This window comes from Kogia breviceps, chromosome 15, assembly GCF_026419965.1.
Source record: "Kogia breviceps isolate mKogBre1 chromosome 15, mKogBre1 haplotype 1, whole genome shotgun sequence".
NCBI lineage: Eukaryota > Metazoa > Chordata > Mammalia > Artiodactyla > Physeteridae > Kogia > Kogia breviceps.
The window spans coordinates 63,239,736-63,252,555 of NC_081324.1; the positions used below are offsets into that span (position 1 = coordinate 63,239,736).

Below are 12,820 nucleotides of genomic sequence, written 5' to 3' on the forward strand. Positions count from 1 at the left end.
CTGCACAGGCCCTGGGACTCCTCAGACTGGAAGACCCCACCTTGCCTTAAGGTCCTACCCCCAGCAGGCAGGGCCGTGAGCTGTTAGAAAGGAACCTGGGCTTGGGGGCCAGAACAGAGGCATTAATGCAGCTGCTGGACAGCAGAGGCGGTAATGGGCTTCCTCCCACCACCCCCAGTTACAGCCTCTGGCCCTCCGGGAGCCCACCCACCCCAGGAGGCCCAGGGCCCAGAGGTGAGCAGAGAGCAGACACCTCCTTGCTCTGCCCAAGCTGCCTCAGCCTCTGGTGGCCTCGGGGCCTGAGGACACACTGTAGCCCCCCCAGGCCTGGCCCTGGCTCCTGCCCTTTTGCGGTCCAGCACATGGAGGCCCCCGGAGGGCCTCCAGGTCTGTGCGGGGTGAGAGCTGTGCAGTGAGCACCTGTCGCTGGGCATGGGCAGGAAGGGCACGTGTCCCTCTTGAAGAGGTCCCTGCTGACTGCCTGGGCAGAGGGGTCCCAGGTGGGAGGGACCCAGTGAGGCCATGGCCCGTGTCCTCTCCTGAGTACAGCAGAGGGTGCCTGAGCTGCAGGCCAGGGGACTGACCTGGAACAGTGGCCATTTCGTGCCCCACCCCCACCCCATCACACACCCCCTCACACACCCTGGCCTCAGGGAGTCCACCTGGACATACACTGGCTGGGGGCTCAGAGGAGCCCCCACAGCATCCCTGATCGTCCTGGCTGTCACACCTTGCAGTGAAGCCTGGTCACAGCACGGCTGTGCCCCAGCCACCCTGAGGGGCCACCCCACTCAGGGTTCCCCCCTTGGAGACACATCTCCTCACCCAAGAGGAGGGAAGTCAGCCTGGCATTTTACAGTAAGTGGGATTCACTATGTACTACAGCCCAAAGCAGAGATGTTACACGTCCCTTCTGTGCTGGCAGGGGTGTCTGACCACCCTTCCCTGGAGAAGGACCATGGCCCAGCACCAGCCTTTCCGGTCAATGCATTGTGACCTCCACCAGCATCACGACTGAAATGGGGAGGTGCAAAAGCTTCCACGTCCCTCCCTGGGTGGGAAGGACCAACACAGGTGCCTGGCGAGCAAGCGAGGCCTTGGGATGCCAGCATGTAACCAAGGCCAGTGAGGTCTTCAGTTTGGCTTCCTTTGGAGGTGCCTCCACCAGAGGGGCCAAGGAAGTGAGGTTTAAACGGGACACGGGACACAGGGAAGACAGGCCAGGGCCGGGCTATGATGGAAGACTCTGATAGATGCTCCAGGGTCGGCTCCTGCCATGATCCTCCCCTTCCCCTGCGGGAGCTCCGAGCCCCAGGTGGTCTCCCGGGACACAAGCCATTACAGGCCTGACCATGTGCTTGGTGAACCTCTCTGCTGCTTAGGCCTACCTGCCTTACAGGACAAACTCCAAACGGCACTAACCCACTTGCATCCCTGAAGTCGTCCCTTACTGAAAGCTCCTGCAGATGTCCCCAGCCTCCACCCAGACGGAGGGCCAGGAGCACGCAGACAGGTCTTTTCCAAGGATGGCTGTGGGGCTGAGCCCCACCTGCACCCGGCACAACGCCAGATGTGTGAGCTGTGGACGGGTGGCTCTGCCAGGGCTGAGGGCCAACAAAAGATACCCGGCTGAAACCAAGGAACTCACTGGGTCTCTCTGTGCCACAGCCAAGGGGACCTGGTGGGCTTCCTCTCTCCTCCAAAGGCCAGGAAAAAACCTCCCTGCTCCTGGCCATGGGGCAAAGCAGGGCTGTTTAGGTCTCCAGGATAGCACTGGCTTCCCCAGGCTACCTGCCCCACCAGCACCAGCTCAGACGCACCGCGGCCCGAAGGCCACACAGCAGAGCATGTGTGACAGCCAAAGGGGCAGGAACCCACTGTCCCAGGATGGGGCCGACGCACACATGGTCCTGCCTCCATGCAAGTTTCAAACGTGTTGTTTATTTGCTATTTTGATGACTATAAATAAGTGTTTCCACTATGGAAAAGAAAGTTAGCACAGTACATTCTCACGACTGGGTAATGGATTTTCTGAAGTCGTCTTCATTAGGGCAAAAACTTAGAAAAAAACAACCTGAATGTTGGAAGTCAGTTCTTTATATAAAGTCCCTTGTAAAAACAAAACAGAATAAAAACAAAACAAAAATAAGGGTGCAGGGCAAAATTTTAAAAAAGAAAAAGGGAGAAGACAGGGAGAAAGAACACAATGGGAGCCGACTCATTGCTCCTCCTCAGCCACCTCCTTGGTCTCGTTCTTGGGCTCCTTGCCCTCCTTCACCGAAAGAGCTTCTAGCTTCTCAGCTACTTTCTCGGCACTATCATTTTTGCCAGATCCTGCCAAGACACAGGAACGTGGTAAGAATCACCACTCTGCCCAGCCCCGTGGCAGCGGACAGGCCACTTCCCTGTGTGCCTCCAGGTAAACACGTGCTCACGCCTGGGACCCCGCTCAGGATGCTTGGTGACCAGCATCGGGCCCTGAGTAAGCAGGTGACCACGAGGACCTCTCCAAGCCCCTGCAGCCCCTGGGAGACTCCAGGAGACGTCGTGACTTGGCTGCTAGGCCAGGCCAGAGAGCACGTGCACGGGGCCCCAATGGCTGGCTTGCCCCTCAGAAAGCATCCGTGTACCGGAGTGGCTGTGTTGCCCTTGACAGGTCAGAGTGGTCACAGCCCCCCGGAATGCTGCTGTGGCAGACAGAAAAAGCACCCGCCTGGGGCTGCAGCCAGGTGCAGAGTGAGTCTGCAGAGCCCCCCCGGGCGCCCGCCACCCCATGGGCATCTGGCACCTTTCTTTTCTCTCTCTTCAATCTCTTTCCTGCATTCTTCAAACTTCGTTTTGAATTTCTGTGCATCTGCAGAGATAAGAGAAGATACCCCACTACGGTCCCTGAGCAGCAAGGAGTACGTGTCTTGGTGGGTCTGAAACTCCAGGATTCACAAGCCCGTCCCAGGCTGCCCCAACCCTCCACCTCCCTGCCTGACTTGGCAACCATCTGGGCAGGGCAGGGTAGCCTTGCTCCTGCCAGGTGCTCTGCTCTCTGCTCCTGCAGGCCCCATTCCCAGAGCAGAGGCGAGGTCCACTCAGCATTGGATGTTCAGATACTGGGGTGCTGAGCTCCAGCACCCAACCAACCCCCCAGGGCCCACAGGGTGCTGCTTTTGAGAACCCGAGCTGGAAGGATGTCCCAGCAGGGGAGAAGTCTGCCTGGGCACTGCCTTGCTGGCACCCAGGCCATGGTGAGAGAACAGGTCGGCCTTGGGCAGACTGCCAGCACAGCCCCCTGTGAACTCAGCAAAGGAACTGCACTGTCATGGACTCAAGAGTCTGGGCCAGACCTCGAGGGCACTTAGATCCCTTCCCCGAGGGCCCATCAGACAGCAGGGCAGGAACAGTCCCCACCACACACTTCCCAACTGCCGTCAACTCTCCCGGGAAGGCAATAGCACTGGCGTTTGCAACCAAACCGCTACACCATTAAGAAGCAGCAACAGGCTGGCCCGGGTCTGCTTACTCTCGGCATTAAGGAAGCGGATGGCCAGCAGCTCCTGCTTGGGGCACTCGTCGGCGAAGTCTGCATGGGTATTCCAGACCCAGGCACGGTCACTGCCTGCGTTCGGCTTCAGCTCCATCATCGGCGTGACTGGTGAGAGAAGCCCCATGAGGATGGTGCAGCTGTCAAGCTGGCCCACCCACTCTGACCTCTGAAGGCCCCAAATGGGGCAAAACAGGCCTGGTTTGGGGTTTGCCAACCAGGCTTAGACAAAGTCCTGTGGGATCCGGATTTTACCCAAACCTCTGAAAACACCCTATGTTCGCTTAAAACCAGGACCGTCCTGAATCTGGGAACAGGGTGGCCCATTCCCTGACCACGAGGACACCTCAGCGAGGGTTTCCAATCCCAACTCAGCCAAGACCTCCAATGCCACCATGGCTGCTCACGCCCAGCCCCATGGCCCTGCCCCTGTCTGAGCAGCCCCCAGACCCAGGGCAGACATGGGCCACACGGTCTGGTGGGCCCAGCCCTTCCAGTGAAGGGCAAACACCACGTGGCTGTGTCCATGCTTGGCCACTCCATCCGGGACCTGGCCCACAGAAAGTGGGGAGCAACAGAGAAGCAGAAGCCAGGAAGCGATCACCCAGGAAGGCTCATGGTCAGACCAGGGCAACCAGGCAACCACTCTCAGCCTTGCACTGTCTGGGGACACCATGGGGAACGAGGCCACTAGAAGTGGACACCAAGGGCCTCGTGACCTGCTCGTATGTCACAGAAGGTTGAGCCACGGCCAGGAATAAGCACAGCTGTCCATCTCCTCAGACCTCACACAGACTCAAGGGGGACGAGCTCCCCAAGAAACGGGAGCACCCCAGAGCCACGCTCACCCCACGCCTCTGGCAGAAGCCTCCTGAGATACAGGACATGCCCAGCCCCAGGAATACGTCACATTTTGAACCGAGAGCGGTCATCCCAGCCCACAGACACCCAGTGAGCCTGCATTCCTACAGGGCACCCGGCCTGGGACCCACCTGCAGCTCACAGCAAACAACCCAGTGACTGGCCTGGCTCTGGGAAAAGCAGGGGGTCAGGGAAAAACCCCGGGTAAACACCTCAAATTGGGTTGGAAGACAAGGACCAGGTCAGAGGGACTGTGGTGCCAGGAGCCCCCTCCTTGCTCATCTGGCCACATCACCCTCCAAGGCCGCTCCCTCTGGTTCCTGCCAGGGTCACCTGTGTGCCCAGAGAAGGGGCCCTGCCCCGCCAGACACGTTTGCTACCAGACACACACTCACGGCTCCAGAGCAGCCCAGTGACCAAGGGACTGACATGAGGGGAATCTTACTGTCATCCCTTTGCCAGCCAAGCTGCGGGTGGCTTTCTCTGGACGCCCCACACTGTGCCCGGGGCCACCTACTGTAGTGGTTGGCGCAGATCTTGAGGGTCTTGTCCCTGCGCATGAGGAGGCGGATGGTCCCCTTCTCCTTGTGCTTCAGCAGCTTGACGTCCCCAGTGCCCCGCTCCTTCCACTCCGGGAGGTCGTTCTCTGAAGCGAACCGGAACAGCTTGGCCCGCCTTTGAGGAAAGCCATTGAGCAAGGGGTTAGGCAAGCACAGGAGACGATGAATGAGCCTGCACCCGTGGTGTCACGAGACACCCTTGCCTTTCTTTTTACTCCCAGAACCACAAGTCAAGACGTCAACAAGAGAGTGAGACAGCTCAACAAACTCCAGGTTTTTACCTCACAATAATAAAAAGGAAAAAAATTCCTACAGTTGTGACGTATTCCAACAGGAAGACCTGACCTCTCAGAAAGCCCACCATGTCCTGGGCAAGGCTGCAATCACGGGGCAGGGGGCTCCCTGGCATCCCCGGTGCCACAAGGCAGCACGGAAGTAGGCAGGGGCCGAGGAGCCTTCCCTCTGCTAGGAAGACAGGGCTGCAGGCCTCTGCTCAGGCCGCCAGGCTCTGGCCAACAGCCTGCCTTCCTGCCCAGAGCAGCCAGTCCCTTTCCTGTGGCAGACTCTGCTCTCGAGCTCAACTCTGTCAAGGGAGATGCATTGTCAGGAAGAAGCCCCATGCCCATCGGGAAGGCCCCACCCACTGGCCTCACTTCCCTCAGGACGCCAGGAGGTGCAGCAGCATTTCTACGCAGATCAAAGACCCAGAAAACCAGTGTCTTTATGGAGCCGCCCAGCACCCTCTGAGACCCAAGGGGTGCAGACAGCTCTCCTTTCCCAGGCCCTTGGGAGTGGTGGGGAGGGGCTGGTCTCTCCAGCCTCCCTGCCTTAGAGGGAGGAGTCGCAGTGCTGATGATCCCCTCTGCTTCCCTCCCGACTCACAGCAAAGCACTCAAACCATAACCTTGAGTCTTGGACAGAATTTAAAGGGGTGGAGAGTTTGCTTCCCCCTGATTTCCACTAACTTGTAGCTACATTAGCGTCTCCTGCGATCCTGCGTGTCCGCGCGGTGCCGTCACTTTGTTGCACACATCTGGATGCACGGCTTCTGTGACCACTGCTTCAAAGTGACACGGCCACCGTAGCTTCTTGTTGAAAGCACCAAGAATCACGTATGATTTTTAAAGAGTAACTTTAATGACTATAACACCGCCCACTCTCATTTGTAATTCCAGGCATTGTTTTGTACACTAAAAGTGTTGAACCGAAAATTCATAAACTTCAAAGTACCCCCACATTTAAGGAAAAAAGATAATAGTAAAGACCCAATGCTCAACCAGCAGCAGGGGGATGAGAGAATCTTAGAGGCAAGGGTGGCAAGGACAGGGGTCTTGGGGAGATGTCCCTTGTGGACAGAGTAGTGGTAACATGACATCTGGGAGTGCCCATGCCCTCCCCAGGACTGGCCTCAGGGCAGCAGGGAAACCCAGGACCTAGGAATGACTGGATTCTAACAACAGCCTTGATTTCCACATGGGAGTAGCCATCACAAAACCCTCGGTGTGGTTAAAGGTCAAGCAAAGACCTTGACACCCATAAAAACCAGGTACTTTCTTATACTAAAAATGTCTACTTCTGAAAAGACACCAACTTACTTACATTTTAAAAAGCTCCTCTTCATCTTCTTCCAGCGTTTTAATTTCTTGTTCAGGAAGAGAAACTATTGGTTCAAACTGGGGGTCATGGTTGGACTCGTCGGCATTCTCGGTGGAGGTGTCATGGTCCTCGTGAGTGTCCTGTGGAGGAGGGTGGAGATATGACCCTAGTGGCTACGCCAGAGCTCACCAGTGGCCACAGCCATCATCCCCACTAGTGAAGGGCCTCACCACAAAGCAAGGGATTTAAAAAGCCTTTCAACCCAAAGCTTTGCTCCGGGATCTACAGTGAGACACCGGACTCCGACACCCTCCCCCAGATGCAACAACCACACCTGCACAGACTGACTGGTCTCCTTAAACCCTGAAACTCCCAGTGCCGGGGAGAAACTGCCCCAGGGTCCTCATCTGTAAGATGCATATGCTGGTACTGCCACGCACAGACTAAAGACACAATGATGGAGGAAAAAGGACCCAGAAAGAAACACTACCCTTAAAACAAAGCAACCCTTTGAGTTTTTACTGGTTGAGAAAAATCTGTGTTCTTGCTTAAGGGGAAGAAAAGTTGTGATGGGTCTAACAGCGTTTATACAGAATTCACAGTTCTGCCAGCAGGCATACCTACGTTAGGAAAATTATGTTTATAACTCAAAAGAATTCACGCAAGAGCCACAGAATTCTAACCTAGTGCAAAGAACTAACTGTAAAGCACAAAGGATGATGTTTTAGGTAGATTGTCTCACGGAGCACGTGGCTTGGCAATCCATAGCCCGGGAGGCTAAGACACCCAGACTTAGCTCCCGGGCTCTGCCCAGAAACGCAGGCCTTCGCCGGCTCCTCGGCCAGATTGCACCGGGCCGCACGGCCACCCCCGGGCCCCCGCCGCCACAGGCCGCCCGCCGGGCCGCGCAGGAGAGGAGGCCGGTGGCGGCTCGGGGGCCAGCACCGGATGAATGGAGCTTTGCGCGGGCCGCGGGCGGGCGGGCGGGCGGGCTGGGGCCATCTCGGTGCGGGGGCCGCGGGGATCGATCGGGAGGCCTGCGCCCGCCCGCGGCCCGGCGGCCAGGAGCGAGCGCGAGGCCCGGCCGCCCCAAGGTCACGCGGCCCCGCGCCCGAGCCCGCTGGGCGGCTGGGGTTGGAGGCGGCGCGGGCCTCCCACGTGGCCACCGGTAGCGGCCCCGGCCCGCCCGGCCCCCGCCCCAGCCCGTCCGGCCCGGCCCGGCCCACCTTGGCGGCCGCCATGGGCGCGGCGGCGGCTCGGCTGGCTCGGTCGTCGCGGGCTCCGCGGCCTCTCGGCGGCTGGTCGCAGCTCCTTCCTCCGCGTCTGGCGCCGGCACCTCCCGCCCGCCCTCTCTTCCCTCCGCCCCGCGACCCGAACCCCGACCCCTGACCCCGGCGGCGGGAAACGCGCCGCGATTCAAAACCAGCGCAGCTTTATTGGCTCAGGCGGCGGACACTCTCATTGTCCAGCCCGCCCCACGCTTCCCGCCAAAACGCCCGCGGCGCATGCCCGGCCCGCCCGGAGGCCGGGGAGCGCGCACTCCCGGCGGCCCTCGCGCGCACTTCCGTCCGCGACTGCGCGCGCCCCTAGAGCTCGCGGACAGTGCTGGGGGTCCGAGCGGCGCGTGGCGATGACGTTGCCGGAAGAGGGGACGATAGAGACGCGCCGCCTCAGCTGCGCGCGCCGGCGGACGAGAGAGCGGCCGGCGAGGAGAGTGGCGGGCGGGGGCCCCTGCTTGGCGGGTTGTGCAGCCCGTGCCCAAGACCCGGACCTGAGCGCGGAGGGTACGAGTCCCGCCCCCGCCCGGGCCGGAGCAGGGACGGCCTCGCCGAGTCGCAGCCGCTCTCCGCGCGCCCCCCGTGTGCCAGGCCCCGGGCGAGGCAGCGGACGGAGCGGATGATGGGTGACGAACTCGACGACGAAGTACGGTGAAGGGAGACCCTGGTGGAGCTGGGGGCGGGTGGTGAGATGGGACGGGGAGGAATAGGCTCGTGGCGCGCGGGTCCCAGCCAGCCCGCCTGTCTGCTGTCTCCACGCAGGGCCGCGCGCGCGTGGGGGGCCCCGGCCAGGACGGCCCCAGCGCGCCAGGAAGCCCCGCGGCCCCGGGCCCCCAGCAGGGGGAGGAGCAGGCCACGGGGGCCGGGGCCGCGGGACCGGGTGCTCAGCCGGGGCCCTATAGCTACATCCGGGCTGGCCTGTTCACCTCGGAGATCTTCAAGCTGGAGCTTCAGAACGTGCCGCGCCACGCCAGTTTTAGCGACGTCCGGCGCTTCCTGGGCCGCTTCGGGCTGCAGCCCCACAAGACGAAGCTCTTCGGGCAGCCTCCCTGCGCCTTCGTGACCTTTCGCAGCGCCGCTGAGCGCGACAAAGCCCTGTGTGTGCTGCACGGCGCCCTGTGGAAGGGCCGGCCGCTCAGCGTGCGTCTCGCTAGGCCCAAGGCTGACCCCTTGGCCAGGAAAAGGCAACGGGAGGACCAGGGGGAGCCGCCTGCCACCCCCGCCACGTGCATCGCTGATGTGGTTACCCCTCTTTGGACCATGCCCTACGCGGAGCAGCTTGAGCGGAAGCGGCTGGAGTGTGAGCAGGTGCTGCAGAAGCTCGCCAAGTGAGTGTAGGTGCAGGCACTCCTGGGCAGAGCGCCCATCGGCGGCTCCCTGTGCGCTCAGCCTGCTCAGATACCCCTTTGGGGAGCCAGCCAGTAAAAACCCTGTGTTACCGGTCGGGACAGTGAGGTCCCAAAAAGGGGCCCAGGCGCTTGGGCAATTGGAGCCTAATCTCTGTCCCTCCTTTGCCCTGCAGGGAAATCGGGAGCACCAACCGTGCGCTGCTCCCTTGGCTTCTCTTACAGAGGCACAAACACAACAAGGCCTGCTGCCCGCTGGAGGGGGTCCGGCCATCACCTCAGCAGGTCAGGGCCTCTGCTTTCACAGGAGCTCCTCATGCCCAGCTCTCCCATTTCTCTTTTTGCTGCGCATCTGCTTATGGTTTTCATCAAGTGCTTGTTAGCTGTCAGCCTTCTGTCTTGGGCTGCCAGGGCCTGCAGGGGAACCAGGGCCTCGCTCACCGTCGTCTTTTGCTGTGCATCCTCCATGCACGAGTGCTGGACCGCTGGGGTAAGGGTGGGCGTCTCTGTTTCCTTCTTCTCTTCCTGCAGACTGAGTATCGGAACAAATGTGAGTTTCTGGTTGGTGTTGGGGTAGATGGGGAAGACAACACGGTCGGCTGCCGGCTTGGCAAGTACAAGGGCGGGACGTGTGCTGTGGCATCCCCCTTCGACACCGTGCATATCCCTGGGGCCACCAAGCAGGTGGTGAAGGCTTTCCAGGAGTTCATCCGGTGAGGACACGTGGCTAGGGTGGTGGCTCCAGGACATCCCAAGGCAGTCTTGGAGCAGAAGACCTGGGTCCTACCTGGGGGGTCTGGTGGGTGTGGCTGGAGGAGAGAGCAGGGATGCTGCTCACCCTATCTTGGTCGGCAGATGTCAGGGACTTAGGGCCATCTGTGGCTCCCACAGGTCCACTCCCTACTCGGCGTATGACCCGGAGACATACTCGGGTCACTGGAAGCAGCTGACCGTGCGCACCAGCCGCCGTGGCCAAGCCATGGCCATTGCCTACTTCCACCCACAGGTCTCAAGCGGGTGGCTTGCTGGGGGAGGGGTGTCTGGGCCAGAGCAGACTTTGACACAGTCTTATGGGCCTTTTCTACTGCCTGCTCCAGAACCTGAGTCCTGAGGAGCTGGAGGAGCTGAAGGCTTCTTTGGCACAGAACTTCATGGAGGGGCCGGGGAAGACCAGTGGGGTGACTTGCCTCTACTTCGTGGAGGAGGGACAGCGGTTAGTAGCCCAGGTGGGGTTGGGCGGGTTTCTCCAAGGACTGGTGACACCAATAGACCCACCTTTCTGCCCACAGAAAGACCCCCAGCCAAGAGGGCCTGCCTCTGGAGCATGTGGCCGGGGACCGGTGCATCCGCGAGGACCTGCTGGGGCTGACCTTCCGGATTTCCCCTCACGCCTTCTTCCAGGTGACTAGATCCCTGGGCTCTGGGCTGGTGCAGCAGAGGGGGGAGAGCGTCCAGGCAGGGAGCGGCCAGGGCTGCGAGGTCGGCCACCTGGAAGAAGGGGTACTAACCATAGCCACTTGCTAGACCCTGGTGACCACCTTGTGGGAGGGTGGCTTGTGGGCACAACACTGGGCTCTGGCGCTGGTGGGGTCTGTTATCTGCTGCTGCAGGGGTCCCATGGGTCCAGCTCTCGAGGAGGTGGGAGGGGGGTGGCCTTGAGTTGCTTTCTCAGGCCGGGAGACTGGGTGTGGAGGGAGGGGCCCTGGGGCCCTCAGGCAGTTAGAGGTGGGGAAGGGAGTTGGGGGGGTGACCAAGAGCACAAGCGCCTGGGGATGCAGACACTGGGGGGCTGGAGGGCAGCAGATAGGCTGCTCTGATGTGTAACCCACGCCTAGGTGAACACCCCCGCAGCTGAGGTGCTCTACACGCTTATCCAGGACTGGGCCCAGCTGGACGCAGGGAGCACGGTGCTGGACGTGTGCTGTGGCACCGGCACCATCGGCCTGGCTCTGGCCCGGGTGAGCCTTCCTACCCCACCCCAGGCTTGTGTCATCACCTGTCCTGTCATGACCCCCCAAGAGAACTTCAGACTGTTCTAGGTCCTCTTCCGCTACCCCCCAGAAGGTCTAGGGTTGGGAAGGGGCGCCATCAGTCTGCCCTGTTTTTGCTCCAGAAGGTAAAGAGAGTCGTGGGGATTGAGCTATGCCAGGAGGCTGTGGAGGACGCCCGGGTGAATGCCCTGGACAACGGTGAGAGCCAGCGGGCCTCGCAGTGGGTGGCAGGCCCTGTGCATCCCTCCACACAGCACCTGGGACCCACCCAGTGGCTCCTAGGGCTTATGGGGTGGGAGCAGAAAGGACCCCTACTGTGTGAACCTGTTGTGCACCCATGATGCCTGGGGCTGCCACACAGAGAAGGGTTTTCCTGAGCTGTCTTCTGGACACAGCTGGTTAGGTTTCAGGGGGAGGGGGGGTCCTGGGCCTCATGGCAGGGCTGCTGCTCTGCCATCTCCAGAGTTGAGCAACGTCGAGTTCCATTGCGGGAGGGCCGAGGACCTGGTGCCTACACTGGTGAGCAGATTGGCGTCCCAGCAGCTCATGGCTGTCCTGGACCCACCCCGCGCCGGTCTACGTGAGTGGTCTTCACCTGAGGGGTGGTGCGGGGAGGCAGAGGGTGGCCCACTAGGTTGCCTGGCCTTGGGCCCCTGTCCGCTCCTTGAGGGGGAGCCATTGGGGACTCTCCCTTGAGGGGTCTGTGCCTCCCCAGATTCCAAAGTGATCCTGGCTGTCCGCAGAGCTGAGAACCTCAAGCGACTCCTGTATGTCTCCTGCAACCCCCGGGCAGCCATGGGCAACTTTGTGGAGTGAGTGTGGGACCTGGGTGGACGGGGCCTCACCCCAGGAGACCCTGCTGTACCCACGCAGTTGACCATGTTTCTGCCTCCCATACAGCCTCTGCAGGGCCCCATCGAACCGGGTGAAGGGCAGTCCCTTCCGGCCAGTCAAGGCTGTGGCCGTGGACCTGTTCCCGCAGACCCCACACTGTGAGATGCTCATCCTGTTTGAGAGAGTGGAGCACCCCAATGGCATGGGGGCCCTGGAGCCCCAGGATCCTCCAGTCCAGCTCCCACCAGGGCCCCCAGGTGACACCCCAGCAGAAACCAGGGCCTCCCCTGCTTCTTAGTTCTCTGGGGCAGTGGAAACCAGCCCTTCCAGAACAGCACCCAGACTGCATCACGGGCAGAATCCAGGGGCTCCCCAAGTCCTTGCCCTCCCCTGCCTGGCATACTCAGGCAATAGCCACAGAGGGTTCAAGACTACTGCCCCTGTGGGTTCCTGTGGCCTGCTCCCCCCGCACCCCCAAAATGGGCCACAAGGGCTGGAATAAACAAGTGCTGAACTACCATACCAATGTTTGTGATGAGAACTCAGAGCCTGGCACACAGGGACTCCCCTCTATGCTCACCACAGGTGCAAAGGGGCAGGGCTAGGAGCGCTCATAAGAACTGGCCAAGTTGGAACAGTTTTCCCAGCTCTTCTTGTGGCCAAAAGTCCTGGTGTCCCAGCAGAGAGCTTGCTGTCTGATGAGACACAGGCCTCGTGGCCAAGGGCCAACTGTACACATGGCATGGGGAGCACAGAGCAAGATGCTACCCTGTTGTCCTTCCCCACCCTCATTGCAGTCCCATCCCCAAAGGGACATACC

At 60.7% G+C, this 12,820-nt stretch overlaps 2 protein-coding genes and 1 non-coding gene across 6 annotated transcripts; 1 reads left to right on the forward strand and 2 right to left on the reverse strand.

The window, feature by feature from the left end:
* Positions 1–1,921: 1,921 nt before the first annotated feature.
* Positions 1,922–8,049, reverse strand: RANBP1 (RAN binding protein 1). Of its 3 annotated transcripts, none has more exons than XM_059040046.2 (6): positions 7,779–8,049; positions 6,556–6,692; positions 4,914–5,071; positions 3,515–3,643; positions 2,789–2,854; positions 1,922–2,334 (listed from the first exon to the last, which is right to left on the reverse strand). In XM_059040046.2, exons 1-6 carry the CDS (start codon positions 7,791–7,793, stop codon positions 2,219–2,221), a joined length of 621 nt encoding a protein of 206 aa, XP_058896029.1. In that variant the 5' UTR covers positions 7,794–8,049; the 3' UTR covers positions 1,922–2,218. The 3 variants fall into 3 exon arrangements, with proteins under 3 accessions (XP_058896029.1, XP_066870538.1, XP_058896028.1); XM_067014437.1 differs by lacking the exon at positions 7,779–8,049 and adding an exon at positions 7,236–7,600; XM_059040045.2 differs by lacking the exon at positions 7,779–8,049 and adding an exon at positions 7,295–7,355.
* On the reverse strand, positions 2,621–2,746 carry LOC131742961 (small nucleolar RNA SNORA77). Its single transcript, XR_009331620.1, has one exon. It is a non-coding gene; the product is annotated as a small nucleolar RNA SNORA77 (small nucleolar RNA).
* A 150-nt stretch (positions 8,050–8,199) lies between the features above and the next one.
* Positions 8,200–12,522, forward strand: TRMT2A (tRNA methyltransferase 2 homolog A). 2 transcript variants are annotated; one of them, XM_059040044.2, is made up of 12 exons: positions 8,200–8,475; positions 8,592–9,157; positions 9,352–9,460; positions 9,707–9,888; positions 10,067–10,181; positions 10,273–10,388; positions 10,465–10,576; positions 11,011–11,133; positions 11,289–11,364; positions 11,630–11,746; positions 11,882–11,978; positions 12,067–12,522. In XM_059040044.2, the coding sequence occupies exons 1-12, from the start codon at positions 8,449–8,451 to the stop codon at positions 12,296–12,298; spliced, it is 1,872 nt and encodes a 623-aa protein (XP_058896027.1). In that variant the 5' UTR covers positions 8,200–8,448; the 3' UTR covers positions 12,299–12,522. The 2 variants fall into 2 exon arrangements, with proteins under 2 accessions (XP_058896027.1, XP_066870537.1); XM_067014436.1 differs by lacking the exon at positions 11,630–11,746 and having other exon boundaries at positions 8,231–8,475.
* The last annotated feature ends 298 nt before the right edge of the window (positions 12,523–12,820 follow it).

Bases quoted from the DNA above. Each gene is read 5' to 3' on its own strand.
- RANBP1 (XM_059040045.2), bottom strand. From the start codon at position 7,318: ATGGATTGCCAAGCCACGTGCTCC. The intron at 3,644-4,913 runs GTAGGTGGCCCC...TTCTCTCACCAG, and splicing joins GATCTGCGCCAACCACTACA to TCACGCCGATGATGGAGCTG. The intron at 2,335-2,788 runs GTGCCAGATGCC...GTGTCTTGGCAG, and splicing joins TGAAGAGAGAGAAAAGAAAG to GATCTGGCAAAAATGATAGT.
- TRMT2A (XM_059040044.2), top strand. From the start codon at position 8,449: ATGATGGGTGACGAACTCGACGACGAA. The intron at 10,182-10,272 runs GTCTCAAGCGGG...TGCCTGCTCCAG, and splicing joins TTGCCTACTTCCACCCACAG to AACCTGAGTCCTGAGGAGCT. The intron at 10,577-11,010 runs GTGACTAGATCC...ACCCACGCCTAG, and splicing joins CCCCTCACGCCTTCTTCCAG to GTGAACACCCCCGCAGCTGA.